This window comes from Phyllopteryx taeniolatus, chromosome 14 (assembly GCF_024500385.1).
Source record: "Phyllopteryx taeniolatus isolate TA_2022b chromosome 14, UOR_Ptae_1.2, whole genome shotgun sequence".
Classification (NCBI taxonomy): domain Eukaryota; kingdom Metazoa; phylum Chordata; class Actinopteri; order Syngnathiformes; family Syngnathidae; genus Phyllopteryx; species Phyllopteryx taeniolatus.
Genome location: NC_084515.1, coordinates 26,901,611 through 26,922,758, shown reverse-complemented (window position 1 = coordinate 26,922,758; position 21,148 = coordinate 26,901,611). Strand labels below are relative to the sequence as shown.

Sequence of the window (21,148 nt, the reverse complement as noted above, 5' to 3'; positions counted from 1 at the left end):
TTCATGTGTTTTATGAAATTGCATTGTCCCCTTTCAAATAAAGTGATTAATAATAATAATAATAATCAAAGATGAGACACTGAGTTAATTAACGTTCACCCACAGCCAGCCTGAAGAGTCTCACCAACAAAGACTTGTTTTTTTGTGATACTGGTTATAAGGCACCACGAGTCAAATGTTCATTTTAGTCTATGCTGCTAAGAAATGGATGTTCATAATTTGCACACCCTTTATTTAAACCACGCAAACTTTTTTGACCCAACCCCTAAAAGAATCGGAATCGAGAATCGTTTGAAACCGGAATCGGAACCAGAATCACTCAAATTCAAAGGATCCCCAACCCTACTCATGGGAAGGTTCACCACTGTTCCGTTTTCTCCATGTGAGAATAATTGCTCTCCCTATGGTTCGCTGGAATCTTAAAGCTTTAGAAATGGCCTTTGTAACCCTTTACAGACTGGTAGATGTCAATTACTTTTTTTTTTTTCAAATGCTCTGGAATTTCTTTTGATCATGTCATTTTGTTGCAGCTTTTTTAGATATTTTGTCGAACTTTTGAAATTCTGTTTAAAGTGATCTCTTGATTGAAAAAGTCTAGAGGTAATCATGCTTCGGTGGGATCGGTGAAAATTAACCAATATCCTATATATACCAATATCCTATATCCACAATTGCTTCTGAAACGATGCAAATTTCCCCATTTTGGGACTAATGAAGACTAATATATCTTAAATTACAAAAATATATTAATAATAATAATAACATACTTTTAACCTGCCCACATTCTGAAGTGATGTGATAAGTCACGTACAAAATAATTTTCGTTTAAGACGCGACGTCTCGTGTGGACGTGTATTATTTTATATTCAGACATGGAAACACCAAAGGCATGAAAAAGGTGACAAAAACAAAAACGTAGGGGACTTAAGACTTAGACGCGTAGACTTTAAAACAACTTTTTTTTTAACATAAATTAAGCAATCTGTAAGACTGAAGAGTACAATAAGGCAAAATAAACATTTTCTTCAAACATAAAAACATTTATTTACACCGCTCAAGTACATGTTGATGTACAAATTTAAGATTCAAATTAAATTTGGCTCATTTCTTTGCTCTTTGCAGAAGGGAAAAAAAGAAGCAAAACTTGTTTTAAATAATTCATTGTCATTTGTTTTTTCATTAGACAAGGGGAGTGCACTATTTTTTTTATGCTTTTCTATGGTCCAGCCCTAGAGTGAATCAAAATTAAGCAAACCGCATAGTTTGTTTGCAATCTGATTGATATATATGTCTTAAAGCTGTTTTAGTCTTTTGAAACTTAGAGGAGCTAGTGCATCACTACCTCTCATAGAAAAACAGAGACAATAAGTACAAATCAGATAAAAACCTGGTTTTTGATGCCATCATCACCGCTCAGATCTGTGGTGTTGAGTTGAAAAACAATGAACTGGAAAAGTCTGCCATTGGTCCCGACAGCCTGTATTGTGATAGGATGATCCAAGACTTGATAGGTCTTGGCCTTGGCGTATGTGTGCATGTATGAACAGATCCAGACATGACAGAGAGGAAGAGTGGGGGAAACAAAAAAATGCAAAGCAGTCAATTTCACACAGAAAAGGTGTCAGGAGGAATTTTTAGTTTAGAGGCTAAGTGAGAGGCTGAAGATTTCCAGTCCCCTCCAAAGGTATTGGAACGGCAAGGTCAATTCCTTTGTATTTGTTATAGACTGAAGACATTTGGGTTTCAGATCAAAAAATTAATATGAGACAAAAGTTTAGAATCCCAGCTTTTATTTAATGGTATTTACATCAAGATCTGTTAAACAACTCAGGACAGAGCATCTTTTGTTTGAAGTCACCCGCTTTTCAAGTGTTCAAAAGCATTGGAACAGACATGAATCAATAAACATAAATGAATAACATTTAATAATTGGTGGCATAACTCTTACTTGCAATAACTGCATCACGCCTGCGACCCATTAACTTTGCCAGACTGTTGCATTTTTCATTTGAAATGCTTATCCAGGACTTTACTGCAACCTCTTTCAGTTCTTGTTTGTTTCTGGGGGTTTCTCCCTTCAGTCTCCTCTTCAGGAGGTAAAATGCATGGGTTAGGGTCTGGTGATTGACTTGGCTTCCTCCTGATGAAGTCCTTTGTTGTGTTGGCAGTGTGTTTTGGGTCATTGCCTTGTTGCATGATAAAGCTTCTCCTGATTAGTTTGGATGCATTTTTCTGTAAATTGCCAGACAAAATGGTTTTGTAGACTTCACAATTCATTCTGCTGCTAATATCATGAGTTACTTCATAAACTAGTAAGACCGTTCCAGAAGCAGCCATGCAAGCCCATGCCATGACATTACCTCCACCATGCTTCACAGATGAGCTTGTGTGTTTTGGATCATAAGCAGATCCTTTCTTTCTCCATACTGTGACCTTTCCATCATTTTTTAGAGGGTCATCTTGGTCTCATCAGTCCGTAAAACTTTGTTCCAAAACATTTGTGGGTCATCTCTGTATTTCTTTGCAAAATCCAATCTGGCCTCCCGATTCTTTTTGCTGATGAGTGGTTTGCATCTTGTGGTATGGATTGTATAATTCTTCTCTTTAAGTCTTCTTCAAAGAGTGGATTGTGATAACTTCACCCTTGCCCTGTGGAGGTTGGGAGTGATGTCACTGACACTTTTGGTGTTTCTACACAGCTCTCAAAATAATTCTGTCACCAACTGCTGTTGACACCCTTGGCCGACCTGTTCAATGTCTGTTGCACAGTACACCATTAGTTTTTACAACATTCCAAATTGTTGTATTGGCTTTGCCCAATGTTGGTGCAATAGCTCTGATCAAGTTCTCTTCTCTCAGCTTCAAAATGGTTTGCTTTTCTCCCATGGACAGCTCGCTGGTTTCATGTTTGTTTAACAGCTAATGCAGTTTTCAAAGTGAAACCCAAAGCCAAAAACAAGCACTACTGTTTAAGCAATCAATCTAACAGGCAACACCTGAGCAACGAAAAACACCCATCAGTCACATGTTCTAATACTTTTGGTCACTTGAAAAGTGGGTCGCTTCAAATAAAAGCCGCTCTGTCCTGAGTTGTTTAAAATCTAGATGTAAATACCATGACAAAAAGCTGGAATTGTGAAATTTTGTCTCATATTCATCTTTCGATCTGAAACCCAAATGTCTTCAGTATACAACAAAAACAAAGGAACTGACCTTGCTGTTCCAATACTTTTGGAGGGGATAGTCTGTAGATAAAAAAGACAAAGTTGGCCTCAATCCAACAGTCTGCAGTATTCAAACTTCAGCTTACAAAAAGAAAACTCTTTGTAGTAAGAGTAAATTAAGTATTTTTCTTTGTTTTTTAAATTTTTATTTATTAAATTTTTTTTACCTCCATCAAGGAACAAACTGATTCTGAAGCCTGGTTATTTTCCAGAAATTAAAAAGCTTTGGAGATTCTGACAAAAATCTGTTACAAAATGGATTTGAAAGTATAGGGAATTGCAAATGACAAAATATTTAACTAAACAGTCTGTGACTTAAAAGACCCTTTAAAGTTATAATAGTGATTTGCTTCTAAATAAATATGTTTGATGTGCTGAAAACGTGCAAAGACAAATATTTAGTATTGAATGGTTGAGATTAGGGGTGGAACAGTTTACAAAATCCATGGTTCTGTTCGTATTTCGGTTTTGTGGTCATGGTTTTTCGGTTTGGTTTGGTTCGGTACACTGACTATTAGGAAAATAAATTGTATTGTCTCGTTAGGTTAAAAGTGAAAGTTATTCACAGTATTACGATTAACTATTTTGTCATTATTGTAATATAATTATTTAACTCTGAAATTTGTATTTGCTGTTCTATCTCTGCAAGTCACGTACAGTGAAATGGTGGAAAAATTAAATGCTCTTCTCGTGGATGGCAAAAGGTACAATAAAGGTGCATCCACCTGTTGTGATTCATACAACAGAACAATTCTTCGTTTCCTGCCAATATATTACCTTTGTATTCAACTATAGAAGCCCAGATTTCACACCAAGTAAATTTGTGACTAAACTGAGACAAGGTAATTATGTCAATATTCATACTTTTTCTGATATTTTTGTTTGGTGGTTGACCATGAGGTTTTCCCAATGTTTTTCCTTGGGTCAACAAACGTCAACTGATGATAATCATACGTGAATGAGCTCGGCTTTTGCATGAAGTTCACTAGAAACTTGGGTTGCACGATAATTATCGGACCGATATTGAAAAAAAAAAAAAGACGTCACATAGAAAACTGGACCGATAACAGGAGTCATCTCATTCAGCGGCACGCTGGTCGCTAGCGGCCGGCAAAGAAGCTGCTGTTGCATTGGCTTGTGACAGTCATGGATATTTTGATCAAAATTCTTCACCTGTACTGTACTGGACAGGACTGTACAACTACCAAAATAGTCAATATTTGCAGCAAATTAGCATTAGATTGCTATGACATGCTGAAATCACGATCATCCAGTGATTTTGAGTTTGTAACTACAGTATGATGTTCACGACCGTTTACGTGCAGCTCTCGACAAGACCCAGCGGCCTACGAAGCAGCAGACTCGATAAGCAGCTCGAGCAGAAAGAGGCGCAAGCAGGGGTAATTTGGTCGCATGCAGAAGGACGGTTATTGCGATGGGCTAAACGCTAACCACTGCGGAACACCGCTCCTATCCCTCTTCCTTTCCAACGTTCGCTCACTGGAAATTAAATTAGATCATCTCCAAATGGAATTCAAATCAAAACACAACACAACAGCCCTCCTTCATTCAACGAGGCAGGCGCAAATACACTAATAATGTGCGTCTGCTGGCTTGCTCACGACGAAGACTCCCATCGTCCCACCCCCGGGGCCTTGCCACCGAGGAGCTTCTTAACCACCTCGGTGACCTCAACCCCAGAGATAGGAGAGCCCGCCTCAGAGACCCCCGAATCTGTGCCTCAAGGGAAGGCATGTCGGTGGAATTGAGGAGGTCTTTGAAGTTATCTCCCCACGGACTCACAACGTCCCGAGTCGAGGTCAGCAGCGCCCCATCCCCACTCTACACATTGTTGATGGTGCACTTCTTCCCCCTCCTGAGACACCGGATGGTGGACCAGAATTTCCTCGATGCCGTGCGGAAGTCATTCTCCATGGTGTCACGGAACTCCTCCCACACCAGAGTTTTTCCCTCAGCGACCACCAAAGCTGCATTCCGCTTGGCCAGCCGGTACCCATCAGCTACCTCAGGAGTCACACAGACCAAAAAGGCCCGATAGGACTCGTTCTTCAGCTTGACGGCATCCCTCACCGCTGGTGTCCACCAACGGGTACGGGGATTGCCGCCACGAAAGGCACAGACGACCTTACGGCCACAGCTCCGGTTGGCCGCCTAGGCAATAGAGGCGCGGAACAGGGTCTACTCAGACTCAATGTCCCCCGCCTCCCCCGAGACGTGGGTGAAGTTCTGCCGGAGGTGGGAGTTGAAACTCCGTCTGACAGGGGATTCTGCCAGACGTTCCCAGCAGACCCTCACAATACGTTTGGGCCTGCCAAGTCAGACCGGCATCTTCCCCCATCATCGGAGGCTACTCACCACCAGGTGGTGATCAGTTGACAGCTCCTCCCCTCTCTTCGCCAGAGTGTCCAAGACATGCGGCCGCAAGTCTGATGACACGACCACAAAGTCGATGATCGAACGGCGACCTAGGGTGTCCTGGTGCCAAATGCACGTGTGGACACCCTTATGCTTGAACATGGCGTTCGTTATGGACAATCCGTGGTGAGCACAGAGGTCCAAGAACAGAACACCACTCGGGTTCTGATCGGGGGGGCCGTTCCTCCCAATAACGCCCTTCCAGGTCTCACTGTTATTGCCCACGTGAGCATTGAAGTACCCCAGCAGAACGATGGGAGTCCCTTGCGCTCTCCAGCACCCCCTCCAAGGACTCCAAAAAGGGTGGGTACTCTGAACTGCTGTTTGGTGCACAAACAACAGTCAGGACCCGTCCCCCCCACCCGAAGGCGGAAGGAAGCTAGCCTCTTGTCCACCGGGGTGAACCCCAACGTACAAACGCCGAGCCGGGGGGCAATAAGTATACAGACATATGCTCCATGGGCAACTCCAGAGTGGAAAAGAGTCCAACCCCTCTCAAGAAGACTGGTACCAGAGCAATGTGTGGAGGTGAGCCAGACTCTCTCTCTTCGGAACTTCTCAACCGCACACAAAAGCTCGGGCTCCTTCTCTGCCAGAGAGGTGACATTTCACGTCGCTAGGGGCAGTTTCTGTACCCGGGGAACGGATCGCCAAGGTCCCCGCCTTCAGCCACCGCCCAGCTCACACTGCACCCGACCCGTATGGCCGCTCCCACAGGTGGTGAGCCCATGGAAAGGGGGACCCACGTTACCCTTTCGGGCTGTGCCCGGGCAGTCCCCATGGTTGCAGGTCCAGCCACAAGGCGCTCGGACCCCCGCAGAAATTATTATTATTATTTCGTTTTTTTAAACATAAATCAAATCTGGAAGACTAAATAAATAAATTTTCTTCACGCAGAAAAACATTAATTTACACCGCTCAAGTACATGTCGATGTACAAATTTAAGATTACCGTATTTTCACGACCATAAGGCGCACTTAAAAGTCTTAAATTTTCTCCAAAATGGACGTGGCGCGCCTTATGTGTGACTGACTGGGAGCATTTCCTGCCGGCACGCTGCTTATATAGAGGAAAGGCGGACGTGACTGAGTACAGCATGCGGACGTAAAGGGGGAAGGGTGCGTGTGAAGGAGGACGCTAAAGGCACGCCCCAGTAGATATATAGCGCCGGGGTGTGTATTGCGCAAGACAACATCGGTTTGGCTAAGGACCCCCGAAAATGGCACCTACGAAGAGACACGCTTATGAAGCACAGTTTAAACTGCAAGCTGTCACTTACACGGAGGAACATGGGAATCGACCAGCTGCGAGAGAATTCAAGATCAATGAATACATGGTTCGCAAGTGGAGGAAGAAGGAAAACGAGCTTCACCAAGTCAAGAAGACGTAGCTGAGTTTCCGCGGAAACAAGGCGAGGTGGCACGAATTGGAAAACCAACTCGAGCAATGGATTAATGAGCAAAGAACAGCCAGGAGAAGCGTCTCTACAGTCACCATTCGACTGAGGGCAATAATGCTTGCAGAAGAAATGAAAATGGAACATTTTCAAGGAGGTCTGTCTTGTTGCTTTCGTTTTATGAAACATTGCCATCTATCCATCCGGGCAAGGACTACCGTGGCGCAGCAACGTCTGGCGGATTACAAGGAAAAGCTGGCCATCTTCCGCTCCTACTGCAGTAAAAAGATTGCCGACAAATACATCTAGCCCAACCACATCACCAACATGGACAAGGTGCCGCTAACTTTCGACATCCCGGTGAACCACACTGTAGAGAAGAAGGGGACCACCACAGTAGCGATACGCACAACGGGGCACGAGAAGTCGGCTTTTACTGTTGTGCTTGGTTGCCATGGTAATGGACAGAAACTGCCACCTATGGTGATTTTTAAGAGGAAGACGCTGCCTAAAGAAAGGTTTCCAGCCGAAGTAATCGTTAAGGCCAATCAAAAGGGCTGGATGGACGAGGAGAAAATGAGAGAGTGGCTGAGTGAGGTGTACGTAAAGAGACCAGATGTTTTTTTCCACGTGTCACCGTCTCTGTTGATCTGTGACTCCATGCGCTTCCCATCTCACAGGCGCTGTGAAAAACCAAGTGCAACTAAGACTGGGAGGCAACGGCGGGCAAGTTACGCCACCATATGTGAATGGATTGTGGATGCTTGGGCTAAGATATCTGCTTTGACTGTTGGCAGAGCTTTCGCGAAAGCCGGCAAAAGTATTGGCCCCCTTCTCAAATTCTTATATTTTTGCAGTTTCTCCACACTAATGTTTAAGATCATTGAACAAATGATAACAAACAATTGAACAAAAATATCAGACAAATACGACCCAAGTGAACTTAAAATGTTGTTTTTAAATGGAGATTTCATTTTTTAAGGGAAAAAAAATATTCAAAGTTACCTGGCCTTTTGTGAAACCCCTATAAACCTTATAAGTGGTTGGGCCATCCTCAGCAGCAACAACTGAAATCAAGCGTTTTCTTAAACTGACAATGAATCTTTCACATCTCTGTGGAAATATTTTCACCAACTCTTCCTTGCAAAACTGTTTGAATTCAGCAAAAATAGAAGGGTTTTGCGCACGAACGGCCTTTTTAAGGACATGCCACTGCATTTCAGTCGGATTCAAGACTGGACTTTGATGAGGCCACCCCAAAACCTTCATTTTGTTTTTTTCAGCCATTCAGAAGTTGACTTGCTGTTGTGTTTTGGATCGTTATCCTGCTGTAGAACTCAAGCACGCTTCAGCTTGAGGTCACAAACTGATGGCTGAACATTCTCCTTCACGATTTTCTGTTAAACAGCAGAATTCATGGTTCCATCAATCACAGCACGTTGTCCAGGTCCTGAAGGAGCAAAACAGCCCAAGATCATCACCCTACCACCACGTTTGACTGTTGGTATGATGTTGTTTTTCTGAAATGCTGTGCTACATTTACGCCAGATGTAACGAGACACACACCTTCCAAAATGTTCAACTTTGATCTCGTCAGTCCATATAATATTCTCCCAAAAGTCTTGGAAATCATTCAGATGTTGTTTTTTTTTGCAAAAGTAAGATGAGCCTTTATGATCTTTTTGGTCAGCAGTGGTTTTCCATGGAACTCTCAAGAAAGGTCTGAAGTTCTATAGAAGTTCTCCTGAGTTCCTTTGAGGACTTTGAATAGTTTTTTTTTTCTTTAAGAAATAAATTCACCGTTTAAAAACAGCATTTTAAGTTCACTTGGGTTATATGTGTCTGATATTCACATTTATTTGATGATCTTAAACAAAGTGGGGAAATTATGCAAAAATATAAGAATTGAGAAGGGTGCCCATACTTTTTGACAGCACTGTATGTAGAATTCTGCATTTCAGGCTTTTATTTTGAAAATCAAAGGAATTGTAGGAATTCACAGGATGGCGTGAATGAAATGAACATGTTGAAGATGGAATGGTTTGAATCAGTCGAGAAATTAAGAAACTGGAGGTGATAATTTCAAAGCCATATTTTTGGTAGTTTCTTTGGGAATTGCGTCATCATGGTAAAAGAGAATTTAAAAAAAGTAGTTCCAGTCATAGTCCGGCCGCTGACATGCATCTTTTGATACCTTCTTTGTGCAAATACGTTAAACTTTACACAGCGCCCTATTCATCTCAATGGGGAATTTTTTTTTTTTTTGGGGGGGGGGGGGGGGGGGGGGGGTTGCTTTGTCATGGTAACACGAAAAAAGAAAAAAAATAATTCCAATCCTCGGCCGGTCGACATGGCGCTTATAATGCCTCATTTGTGCAGCTTACGTTAAACTTTTTCGGCACCCCATTCATTTCAATACGATTTTTGTGGTAGTTATTTATGAACCGTGTCGTCATGGTAACACATAAAAAAAAAATTCCAATCCTAGTCCGGCCAAGACGCATCTTTTGATACCTAATTTGCGGGGATATGTATATATGTATATGTATACCACAGCGCTTCATTCATTTCAAAAGGACGTTTTTTTTTTTGGGTAGTTTGTTGGGAATTTCGTCGTTCATGGTAATAGGGAATTAAAAAAGAAAAAGTCATTCCAATCCTAGTTCGGCTGAGACATCTTTTGATACCCGATTTGTGCCGGTACATTAAACTTTACACGGCGCCCCATTCATTTCAATGGGACTTTCTTGGTAGTTATTTAGGAATTGCTTAGTCATGGAATTCAAAACACAGGAGAGAAAGAACACAGGATTGATTCAATGTCTGCTGTGTAGAACTGCCTCAAAACCTCCTGTTGCAGGCCGTGCTTCCTCAGAAGCTGCAGGAAGTACATCCTCTGCTGGGCCTTTTTGAGGATGGAGTTGATGTTGATCTCCCACGTCAGGTCCAGAGTGACTGCAATTCCTAGGAACTTGAAGGTCTCGACGGTTCACACAGGGCAGTTGGACAGCGTGAGGGGCAGCTGTGGTGAAGGATGCCTCCTGAAGTCCATGATCATCTCTACAGTCTTGAGCATGTTCACCTCCAGGTTGCCTCGGCCTCACCAGAGCTGTAAATCCACTGGCAGATGGCAGGCGAGACGCTGAGCGGGAGATCTGAGTCCACCGCGGCGTAATATTCAGATCTGTGATCAACTCGAGCGAGCTGGTCCGTGCAAACTTTGAGGCAGAATGGGGACACAAGGTCTGGGCCTGTCGCTTTGTTGATCTTTTGTTGTTTAAAGATGCGTCTCACATCCTGTTCGTGGATGGTCAATGAAGGAGGGGGAGTCAGAGGTGCGATGGTGGTAGGTGGTGCAGCTGGGTGGGTTTGGGGTGTGAATGTGTCCTTTTCAAACCTGCAGTAGAAGGTGTTCAAGTCGTCGGCTCGTCTTATTGTTCTCAGCTTGGGGGGTTGGTCGCTTGTAATTGGTTAGCGATTGTAATGCATGCCAGACTGATTTAGAGTCGTTAGCAGTAACCTGTTTTTCCTGACTTTACTGCATAATTTCTCTTTGCAATGTTAATTTCTTTAGTCAGCTAGTTTCTAACACGATTATAGAGGGCACTATCCCCACTTCAATATGCATCCTCTTTAGCCTGGCAAAGTTGCTTAAGTTTGCCAGTGAACCACGGCTTGTTGTTATTGAACGTGTGAAATGACTTTGTTGGTACACACACCTCTTCACAGAAACTGATGTAGGATGTGACAGTGTCCATATATTCATCCAGGTTCCCAGGTCAATTTTCAAAGACACTGTGTAGTTTAATCAGCTTTGAAGTCTATCTTTGCTTCCTTGGTCCACTTTTTCACTGTTTTCACCGTAGGCTTCGCGCATTTAAGTTTTTGTCTGTATGTTGGTATTAAGTGAATTAAGCAGCGATGAATGGCACGGTATGCGTTATTTAGCGTAGTAAACCAGTGGTCTAAAATGATATTTTCCCTGGTAGGACAGTCGATGTGCAGCTTGTATTTAGGGAGTTCGTGGTTGAGTTTAGCTTTGTTAAAGTCCCCAAGAATAATGACAGTTGAGTCTGTGTTTTTTTTTCCAGTCGTTTACTTGCGAGTGTTTGCACTGGGGCATTCATGTTAGCTTGAGGAGGAATGTAAACACTGGCGAAAATGAAAGATGCGAACTCACGCAGCGAGTAGAATGGCTTACAGTTCAAAAACGACAACTCCAAATCCAGGGTGCAGTGTGTGATGAACTCTGTGGCGTCGGTACACCATTTTTCGTTGCAATAGAAGCATATCCCGCCACCTTTTGTTTTCCCCGATAACTCCATGACGCGGTCTGCACGGTGTAGTTGGAAGCCATAAGTACAGGGCGGGGGAACGTCCGAAGTCTTTACTGGTCTTTGTCAGATGATGAAGCTTGTCCATTTTGTTGGGTAGGGAGCGTAGATTCGCGAGGTGGATCGACAGGAACGCCAATCTGTATCCTTTCTTGCGGAGCTTCATTTGGATGCTGGCGTGCTTCCCCTTCGTTGCCTTCGCCTCCATGCGGCGTAGACCGCAGTCACCACTCCGGTGAGTAACTCTGAGAAAAACTGAGCGGATTTGCGAAAGTTGGTTAAAGAAAGTCCGGGGTAGACTCCGTAATGTTTAGCAAGTCTTTCCTTGTGTAAGTGAGTCGCGTAAGGTCTCCAAAGACTTCCGAAAAACACAAAGGCATAGACAATACAAAAGAGCACGTAACCGAGGTGACCACACGGTAGGCGCCATCTTGGTAGAATCCCACATTCCTAAAGCATGGATGGTAGGTGAACTGAAAACTAAATTGCCCATAGGTGTGAATGTTGGTGCGTTTATTTGTGCCCTGCGATTGGCTGGTGACCAGTTCAGGGTGTACCCGGCCTCTCGCCGGAAGCCAGCCGAGACAGGCACCGGCACGCCCGTGAAAATGAGAGTAGGTGAAGGAGTATGAATACTTTTACAAGGCACTGTACATACAAGACTTCAAGAAGTGTGCAAAGTTTGCCAGTAGGTGGTGTGATGACTACGAATCAATAATTGTTGGTAGATGTCCTCCCGGCCGGGACTTTAACCAAGTTTGTGACATTTTGAAAAGATGGGCATTTGTGGCAAAGTGAAAACAGCTATGCTGACGTTTGTCACGTCGCCAAGGCAACAGCGCTGGACAAATTAAAAAGCTTCTAATTACTTTTTGTCTTCAACATCTTTTGATGAGACAGCTAAAGCTTTAAATGGATGAGAAAAAATATCTCTGAGTTTGTTAAAATATGACCTCTATAAAAGGCAGAAAATGATGTAAAATGTGAAAGTAAATTCAAAATGGCAGACTTCCTGTTGGATTTAAGGTATGGTTCCAAGAGACTTTTTTTATAGGTCTTGGGCTGTTATACATGCCTCACAATTTTGGTAGACGAAGGTGAAAAGTACAGCCAGGGGTGCTTTTTTAGAACATTTGTAGAGGGCGCTACTGAGCCATGTTTTTAAAAACTGCACAAACAACTTGTAAAATGTTCACCAGGCTTGATGTGTGTACAAAGTTACATGAGTTCCATCCATGTTTAGACCCTCAAAATAACGTTGGTTTCTTGGTGAACAACGCAGCGAAGTGCACGTTGCCACGGCAACAGCATGTGTCGAAAACTCACAAACTTTGTATTGTGACATCATGAAGGCCTTCACAGTCTTCTGAGCAAATATTAGGTAGATCTGATTAACCTCCTAGCAGTAGAACAATCGTGTACTGTCATCAACTGTGTGAAATTTTGAAAAGATATGACCATCTGGAGTCAAGTTCCAACAGCTATTGATGTCACGACGAATCATCAAAATTTGCCACGCCACCACAGCCACGCCTTGTGCCGAAACATCACAATTTTATTTATTATTCAAATGTAAAGGAAGACATTTGTTGTCACCACTAGGTGGCACTACATGTATAACAAAATATTGTCGTACAGATGTCTTCAGGGTGTGGCTATTATGTAACGAGAAGTTTTGAATCTTTTTGGAGCATGTACAGGAAAGTTGTTGAGCATTTCCTCTTTTGTGGCGAAGGAAATTTGATAGTCAAAATTTTATGCCCCGCCCCATTCATATAGTATGGCAAAATTAAAAGCCTTTGAAAATTTTTTATGTCCCAGGTCTTGAGGAGGTGCACACCAAGTTTATCTTCAATTGGATGAAAGCTGTGGGACAAATTCGTGAAGGTCTAACCTCTGTAAATAACGAAAAATGGGCAAAAAATGGTATATTAAAAAAATTATAGCTAACTTCCTGTTCATTTTAGGATATGGCTTCTGTTCACTTTTTGTACATCTCAAGATGCTACACGTGCCTCCCAACTTTCTGTAGCCTAAATAACAACAGAGATTACACTGCAGGGAAAGCCCAGCCCACTGTGGCTAGTTTTTTTCGCCCCGCCAAAAAAATCTGGCCAAAAGAGATGCATAAAAAGTCTTAACCTATATCTCAACAATTCAGTACTATATTAATCTCAGTCTATGCATATTTTTTCAGCACTTCAAACAATGTATTTAGATACAAAACAAGGGTGACTTTGGTGGCACTTTAACTGTAACAAGGTATTTGTAATCGGTTACATTACAAGATTGCTAACTATATATCGGGAGGGGGGGGGGGGCAGCTATAGTTTAAAGAGTAGTTAGAAAAGATGTGAAAAGAAAACAAAACAGTAGGACCATAGATAATCAGAGAGCACTCTGGATTGTGACCCCCAAAATGGGTGAGTGGCTTGAACAGATTGAACATGAGAGAGATCTCCTTACCGATAAGCATAGTTTTGGGTACAGCCAAGATGCATAAAAGTACTTTCGTTACTGTAAGCAGATTTTTTAGGTATCTGTACTTGAGTATTTATTTTTCTGGTGACTTTTTACTTTTACTCTTTACAGTTTAATACAAATTTCTTTACTTTCTACTCTACTTTAAATTTTAAAATGAGCTCGTTACTTTCTAAGGTCAGTGAAGACACTGCGTAAAAGACGGCGGGGTGACGAATTGGAAAACAGCTGACCTGTACTTTTACCAGAGTAGTTTTTTGCAAAAGTATCAGTACTTTTACTCAAGTACTGAATACCAGTACTTTTGACACCTCTGTTCAAAGGGCTCTGGTTGAGAACCCTGAAGGAAGAAGCATGCACACGCATACACTTACCCCAAATAATGTATGTGCTTGTGCCAGAGCATTTCCAAAAAGAAACATGATCATCTTGGCTCTGAACTGCTCTGGGCGAAGCTTGCAGCGAGCATCTTCTCCCTCCAGGAAGTAAAGTGTGTGGGCATGTGGGTAAAAATGCTGTCCTCTGAAACCTGATAGAAAACAATTGAAAAAGGTCTAAACAACATAAAAGACACAAAAAGGCTGTCAATAATGTAGTGTGGAATATTATGATCATACACTGCATATACTGTATGAGGAAATGATTTTAAACGTTTGCATAAAGAAATTGTGTTTATTCATTATGGTAATCGGGAGAATATAGGTAGAATTGCTGTATATTGGCAGGAGGCGCAAGTTGGAGTTTACTTGAAAAATAACTATAAAACAAAAGTTTTTGGAGCGTAAATGCCAGAGGTGGGAGTAAGTCACATAGAGTGGGTAGGAAAAGTGTTCAGACCCCCTTAAATTTTTCAATCTTTGTTATATTGCAGCCATTTGCTAAATCATTTAGGTTCATTTTTGTTCCTTAATGTACACACAGCACCCCATATTGAAAGAAAAATAACAGAATTGTTGAAATCTTTGCAGATTTATTAAAAAAAGAAAAACTGAAATATCAACACAGCCGTAAGTATTCAGACCCTTTGCTGTGACACTCATATTTAACTCGGGTGCTGTCCATTTCTTCTGATCATGCTTGAGATGGTTCTACACCTTCATTGGAGTCGAGCTGTGTTTGATACTGATTAGACTTGATGAGGAAAGCCACACACCTGTCTATGGGCCTTACAGCTCACAGTGCATGTCAGAGCAAATGAGAATCATGAGGTCAAAGGAAATGCCTGAAGAGCTCAGAGACAGAATTGTGGCAAGGCACAGATCTGGCCAAGGTTAAAAAAAAAATTCTGCTGCACTTAAGTCATTCCCTGCCAATGCCATCCAAAGACGTCATTAAGAATCCATCTTTTCCCTGCCAATGCCGTCTAAAGACGTCAATAGCGTTTTTTAACGAGGATGGGTGAGGGAGGGTCTTGTGCAGTTTGTGTGATCGTCAAGCCTCTGGATAACTGCAATGAGGAATGGCACCCTGTAGAGGGCAACAATGCCTTGAGGTAAACGTCCCTCCCTCAGAGGAAGAAGAGGAATAAGAAGGAGGGGCCGGGGTGGAAGAGAGAATGAGAAGACAATATATAGAGCAAACATAATGGCGGAAAAGAGAGAAGACAAAATAAGAAAAAAAAATTGTTTTTAAACTTTCGGTACTAGAAATGTATTGCGCCAAGGCGAGAAAAATATCCCTGCGACCGATAGGAATGACGCCTTAGACCGTGTGGGGGAATAATGGATGACACTCCAAGCCGATCGCTTTGTTGCAAAGCTATCGCCCAAAATGCCGGCCCATACATATGGAGAGATGCTCTGGGCCGCTTGCCAGCTGATCGTCTGCCGACCAGGGTTTAAATAAATGAGATCCGTAATCGTCAGATGAGTGAACTCCCTCTGGATAGCCACGAAACAGCCGAGCTTCATTCCAAGCTTCCTCCGATGAAGACTAAGTTAACTCGTTTGCAGCTGGAGTTAGCTACATTTAGCGAGCAAACACGCTCCTTCAATCCTTGTTACATGCATAATCCTTGTTTTTTTTTGTCCCCACGTCCCACGACAGCAATTTCAACAATGTATTTTTATAGTAATAGTTATATTTCTAAACGCCACAGTCTGTGGTTCGAGCCGAAGTAGGGACTGGTTTCAAGGAGAATCACAACCACAAAAGATCCCATTCACTGCCACCAAAGAATAAAATCCAGAGAAGTTGGAGGAAAACAGTCCAAGAGTGGGAGCCCCATTTGTTCATGAATTTTTGTCTAATGTAAATTCTGCACATAGTTATACTTGTAAATTAAATTATTTTTCTGTCAAAAGTGCTTTCTCAGTGTTCTTTTATGTTCAGATGTTTGAGATTTTCACTAAAGAAAAAAAATATTGGTGTCAAAGTCATTGTTCTGCTTAATGTGTCTGCTTTCACAAAAAGGCTGTTTTCTTTTTCCTCCAGAAACAGATTTGACTGAAAGTAGCCTATATTTGACTGCTGGTTACTAAAGAACGGTATAAGCTTGAGACAAACTTTTTTTTCTGATGAAAGAAGAGAGTCTAATCTTTGTTTTGGTGTTTACATCGTCACAGTACACAATATTCTGTGGGGCTTGAAAAATCAGTGAAATTGGTTGAAAATGCCTGTCAGTCTAGGGGTTCCCTACTCAGGAAACGGCTGGCAGTGAATGAGTTAAGGTTCCTAAGAGCACAGTGATCTCCATAATCCTTAAATGGAAGGCGTTTGGGATGACCAGAACCCTTCCTAGACCTGGCTGTCCGGCCAAACTGCGCAATCGGCTGAGCTCCAGAGATGCAGTCGGGAGATGGGAGAAAGTCAACGACCAATGCAGCCCTCCACCAGTCAGGTCTTTATGGCAGAGTGGCCTGCTGGAAGCCTCTCTTCAGTGCAAGATGATAGAAAAATGTAAATAAGTTATCATGTGTTGTGCATTTCTGCTTACTTCAAGTTAGAGAAATGTTTTATCACTGCGTGCAAAGCTTTCTCCCACAGGATGAGTCATGTGCTTGCAGGTGCAAGGACAAATTTGAGCCGAGGAGTCTTCCTGTGTCTTGATAATAAGTATATAATTCTTCTACTGTCTCAACCACAACAAAGAGTGCTATGTGCTGATCACATGAGTTGCAACAACCATGTATGCCCCCACCTTTTTGACGTTGTAACTCATATGTAACAAGGGAACTGCCCTAAAGTAATAAAAAGAGAGAATCCGGCAGAGTGAACTCAGAAAATGGTTGGAGACTGTAACTAAGTACACTCTTGGCCGTTTTCTCCTTGCAAGTCTGAAAACTGAACTGCCTTTGTGTCTGTCTTGTTTTTACAAGTGTTTTAGGTGTCTTGAACCTGACATTTACTTGGTCCTTCGAGCCGGATGCCAACATACCCAAAGAATCCAGCGGGCGGGTGGATTGCAGTATAAAGACCATGGCCATGGCGGACTCCATTTAAAGTGAGTCCAAAAGACCCTTTCTGGGACTGAAATCGGCCCGCCAGCTGGAATCCAAAGGTTGACGGTACTCTGAGAAGACAGACAGGGGTGAGTTGAGTTTTCATTTAAAAAGGTATGAATGAATAAGGAAAAGGTTTGCGAAACCTGAGACAAAAACCCTGCGAATACTAGTAAATGGCAGGTCAGACAAGAAACTAGGAAAGTTTCGTGGCGTCGTAGTTAAATTCCGTATAGGACGGCGGAGTCCTCTAACGAGCTGTTGACAGACGTAGTTAAATTCCGTATAGGACGGCGGAGTCCTCTGACGAGCCAGTGTGAATGAAAACTGTTTGAATGAGAGTGTAAATGGGAAATGGGAAACCACTAGGTTTTTCATTCCATACCAAAACAGTGGGAAAGTAAACGGTGGACCTTTTGTGGATGCAAAGGCAAGAATTCTCCACTCGAAAGAGTTGAAGTGAGAATTACCACAGAAAGTAAATTTGAATCACCGTCCCACTGAAAAGAAACAGTGTTCTAGACTACCCTAGGTAGCATTACACTGAACCAAAATTCTACAAAATGGGAAACGGGTCAAGTAAAAAAGGAGGTAGGGAAGACTTACAATGTAAAGATTGGAAAATAATTGAAACAAATAATCCTGAAAAGATAGAATGCACCTAGATAAATGGGTAAAAAAACAATAACTTCAGCGGAAGGTTAAATACTCAAAACCTAACAGCGTTAAAAGACTCAATAAAAACAAAAAAATAAAAACAACCAAAAAAGAATGACTAAAGAAGGGCACATCGATGATCAAGGGCCTTTCAGACAACAACTAAAAAATGCACTCCATGCAGGGAGCAGAGAAGGAATTCGCATGTGGGTAGACAGACATTACATTGGTTTGTCTACAGGAACCATGGAAGAGTACGTAAACCATGCTCTCCATGCTGAAAAAGTTATAAAGAAAAAAAGAAAGTTGAAAGGTGGAAGAATTGATACTTTCCACATAGACAGTAATGAGGAAGTGTTTTATCAAAACGACAGAGGGAGAGGAAGAGGACAAAGAGGGAGAGGAATGCAGAGAGGAGGTTTTAGAGGAAAGGGTAGAGGAGGATTCAGACAGAACAGAAAGGAATGTTGGTGTTGTGTAAAGGAAGGACACATATCAAGAGACTGTCCAGACAGAAAAACTACAGATGCATGACTAGACCGAGACAAAGGGGAAATGGAACTGACTTTAGAATATGACGGTACTGAAGAAAATCTAAATCTTCAGGAAATACTGACTATGCAAACAGACAGACCAGAGGTGACGTTATTAGTAAATGGCAAACCTATAACCTTTCTGTGTGATACAGGGGCATGTAGAACAACTTGTAAAGACAAAATTCCTGGCATACAAATGTCACCAAAATCAATAATGATCTGCGCAGCAAGTGGGGAGATAAAAGCAGTCCCACAGTCATTACCAGTGTGGATAAGAGACCCTGATGGCATATCATGCAAAATGAGTATTCTAGTGTTTCCAGAATGTCCAGTAAATCTGCTGGGACGAGACGCCCTATTGGTTTTAAAATTAGCTTTGATACCCACTCAAGATGGAAGAATAGTAGTAAAAAGACAATTCAAAATAAATAACGAAGAGACGTTTGTAATACAAGGAATAGGTTTGCCATTGTACTATTATTCACTGGATGTGTTGAATGTACATCCGTGTGAGACAGGCTCAGCCCTCCTAACAGAGGGGCGAAAAGCCATCACAGACGCACAAGATAGAATGACACGCGACAACTTACATGTGACAATGTGGTACAAGACCAGACCAGGACCAGACGCTAAGTATGAAGACAAACTTAGGAAAACACCACAAAAAAAAAAATAAATCATGTCTATTTGGATGCGGAAAGCACCTCCGTAGCCGGAGTAACGCTAAGTGCGGAAGCAAAGGCATTACATAAAGAATGGACACCACCACATGTATCACTTTACAAAGACTACCACAGTGAGTGGAAAGATCTTTCAAAAATGGTGGAAGAGGGCGAAAGAGCTACAGATTGGGTAGCTACATCAGTAAATACGTGGACCAGTGCAAACACAGGTCTCACCAGAAAAGCACTCTTCTGGTGCGTAAGAATCAAAATTGGAGTACACCTACATAAAAGCCCAGAATGACACATTCTCCTGACCGAGGAGGAAGAGATAATACTTAAAGATTTGCCTACAACATTGTGGTCAAAAGGCGCCACTGATGTAGGGTGAGTGAAAGGAACATTACCTGTACAAATACGACCAAAAACAGAATATAGACCTTGTGTAAGACAATATTCATTAAGATCAGATGCAAAGGTATTTTCAGTCATAGACCTTAGTAACGCTTTCTTTTCGGTACCAATACACAATGAAAGCCAATTCTGGTTTGCATTTACATTTGAAGGAAAAATATATACTTACAAAAGGTTACCACAAGGATATTGTGAAAGCCCAACTATCTATTCACAGGTTATGAGTGCCAGTATGGCAAAATTCCAAACCCCTGGGGAAAGTCAAATCCTACTCTACGTAGATGACATTACTGGCCTCCCCAGACAAACGTACCTGTGAAAGTGATACTTTGGCTCTCCTAAAACACTTGGCAGACGAGGGACATAAAGTGAGCAAAAATTGTCCTAAAGGTAAACCTGTCTTACCAAAAAAACTTATATAAATGGGCATCAGTATTGAGCCATGGTTCAACACGTCTCAACAGGAGGGATGGTAAGACAGATAAATCAATATTATACTACCTATGGCTTTAATTCTTATTCAAAAAACTTTTGTAGAGCATGTATGATTTGTGCAAGGCATAATCCACAAGGCAATTTGAGGCCCAGGAGAGGAAAATTTCCTGCACCTCAATACCCTTTTCAAATAATTCACATGGGCTTTATTGAATTAAACCAAAGTTAAGGGAAAAAGTATTGTTTGGTCATTGTTGATGCATTCTCTAAATGGATAGAGCTGTTCCCCACAAAACATCCTGACGCACTAACAGTAGCGTAGGTGTTATCTAAAGACGTTATACCGCGATATGGAATACCAGAGAAAATATACAGTGATAATGGAGCACATTTTGTGAATCAATTAATAAAAAGAATAAGCGACATGTTCCACATAGATTTAAAAAATCACTGTTCATACCATCCTCAAAGTGCCGGATTGGTAGAAAGAACAAACGGAACAATTAAAAACAGACTAAAGAAATGTATGGAAGAAACAGGACGATCATGGACAAAATGTTTAGATTTAGTAAAAATGTACATAAACATTACAAGCACAACAGGCTTGACTCCGTACGAAACACTGTTTGGCAGAATGTACAGAATACCACAATTTCAAAATCAATGGGAAACAGATGAAGAAACAAATCTAGCTGATTACATGAGAAAGAAGTTGTTAGAAACAGAAGGGAGGGCATTCTGATGAGATACCCTTTGATTCCCGACAGGCACAACAATTAGTGGAACCAGGAGACTGGGTACTAACACGCAGCATCAAGAAGAAACATTGGCACTCTGCCAAGTGGGAAGGGCCATACCAGGTGTTGTTGACAACACCCACTGCAGTGAAAGTAGCAGAAAGATCAACTTGGATTCATTTGTCACATTGTAAAAAGGTCATTTCTGCTGAAACCTCCGATAGGGAAGGTGAGCCAAAGCCTGACAATAACGTGGGTGCAGATATATAGAATCTGAAAATACCTGAAGGTCAGTGAAGAAATTTAAAAGGACACTGACCCTGATAGAGGAGGTTCAGCAAAAATGACAACACCAAAATGGTTAAGTACTGCTGTGGGATGTTGGGGATGTACGT

General features: G+C 41.9%; 1 protein-coding gene across 6 annotated transcripts in view; it reads right to left on the bottom strand.

Moving 5' to 3' along the window:
* mrpl37 (mitochondrial ribosomal protein L37) overlaps window positions 1-21,148 on the bottom strand; it is a 77,367-nt gene that overhangs the window by 13,858 nt on the left and 42,361 nt on the right. For 5 of the 6 annotated variants that reach the window (XM_061796478.1, XM_061796472.1, XM_061796475.1 and 2 more), the window contains 2 exons: window positions 14,247-14,401; window positions 1,388-1,519 (listed from right to left, as the gene is read on the bottom strand). In XM_061796478.1, coding sequence (XP_061652462.1) covers window positions 1,388-1,519; window positions 14,247-14,401 — 287 coding nt within the window. The remainder of the gene's footprint in view (window positions 1-1,387; window positions 1,520-14,246; window positions 14,402-21,148) is intronic. The other variant, XM_061796476.1, reaches the window with a different exon arrangement.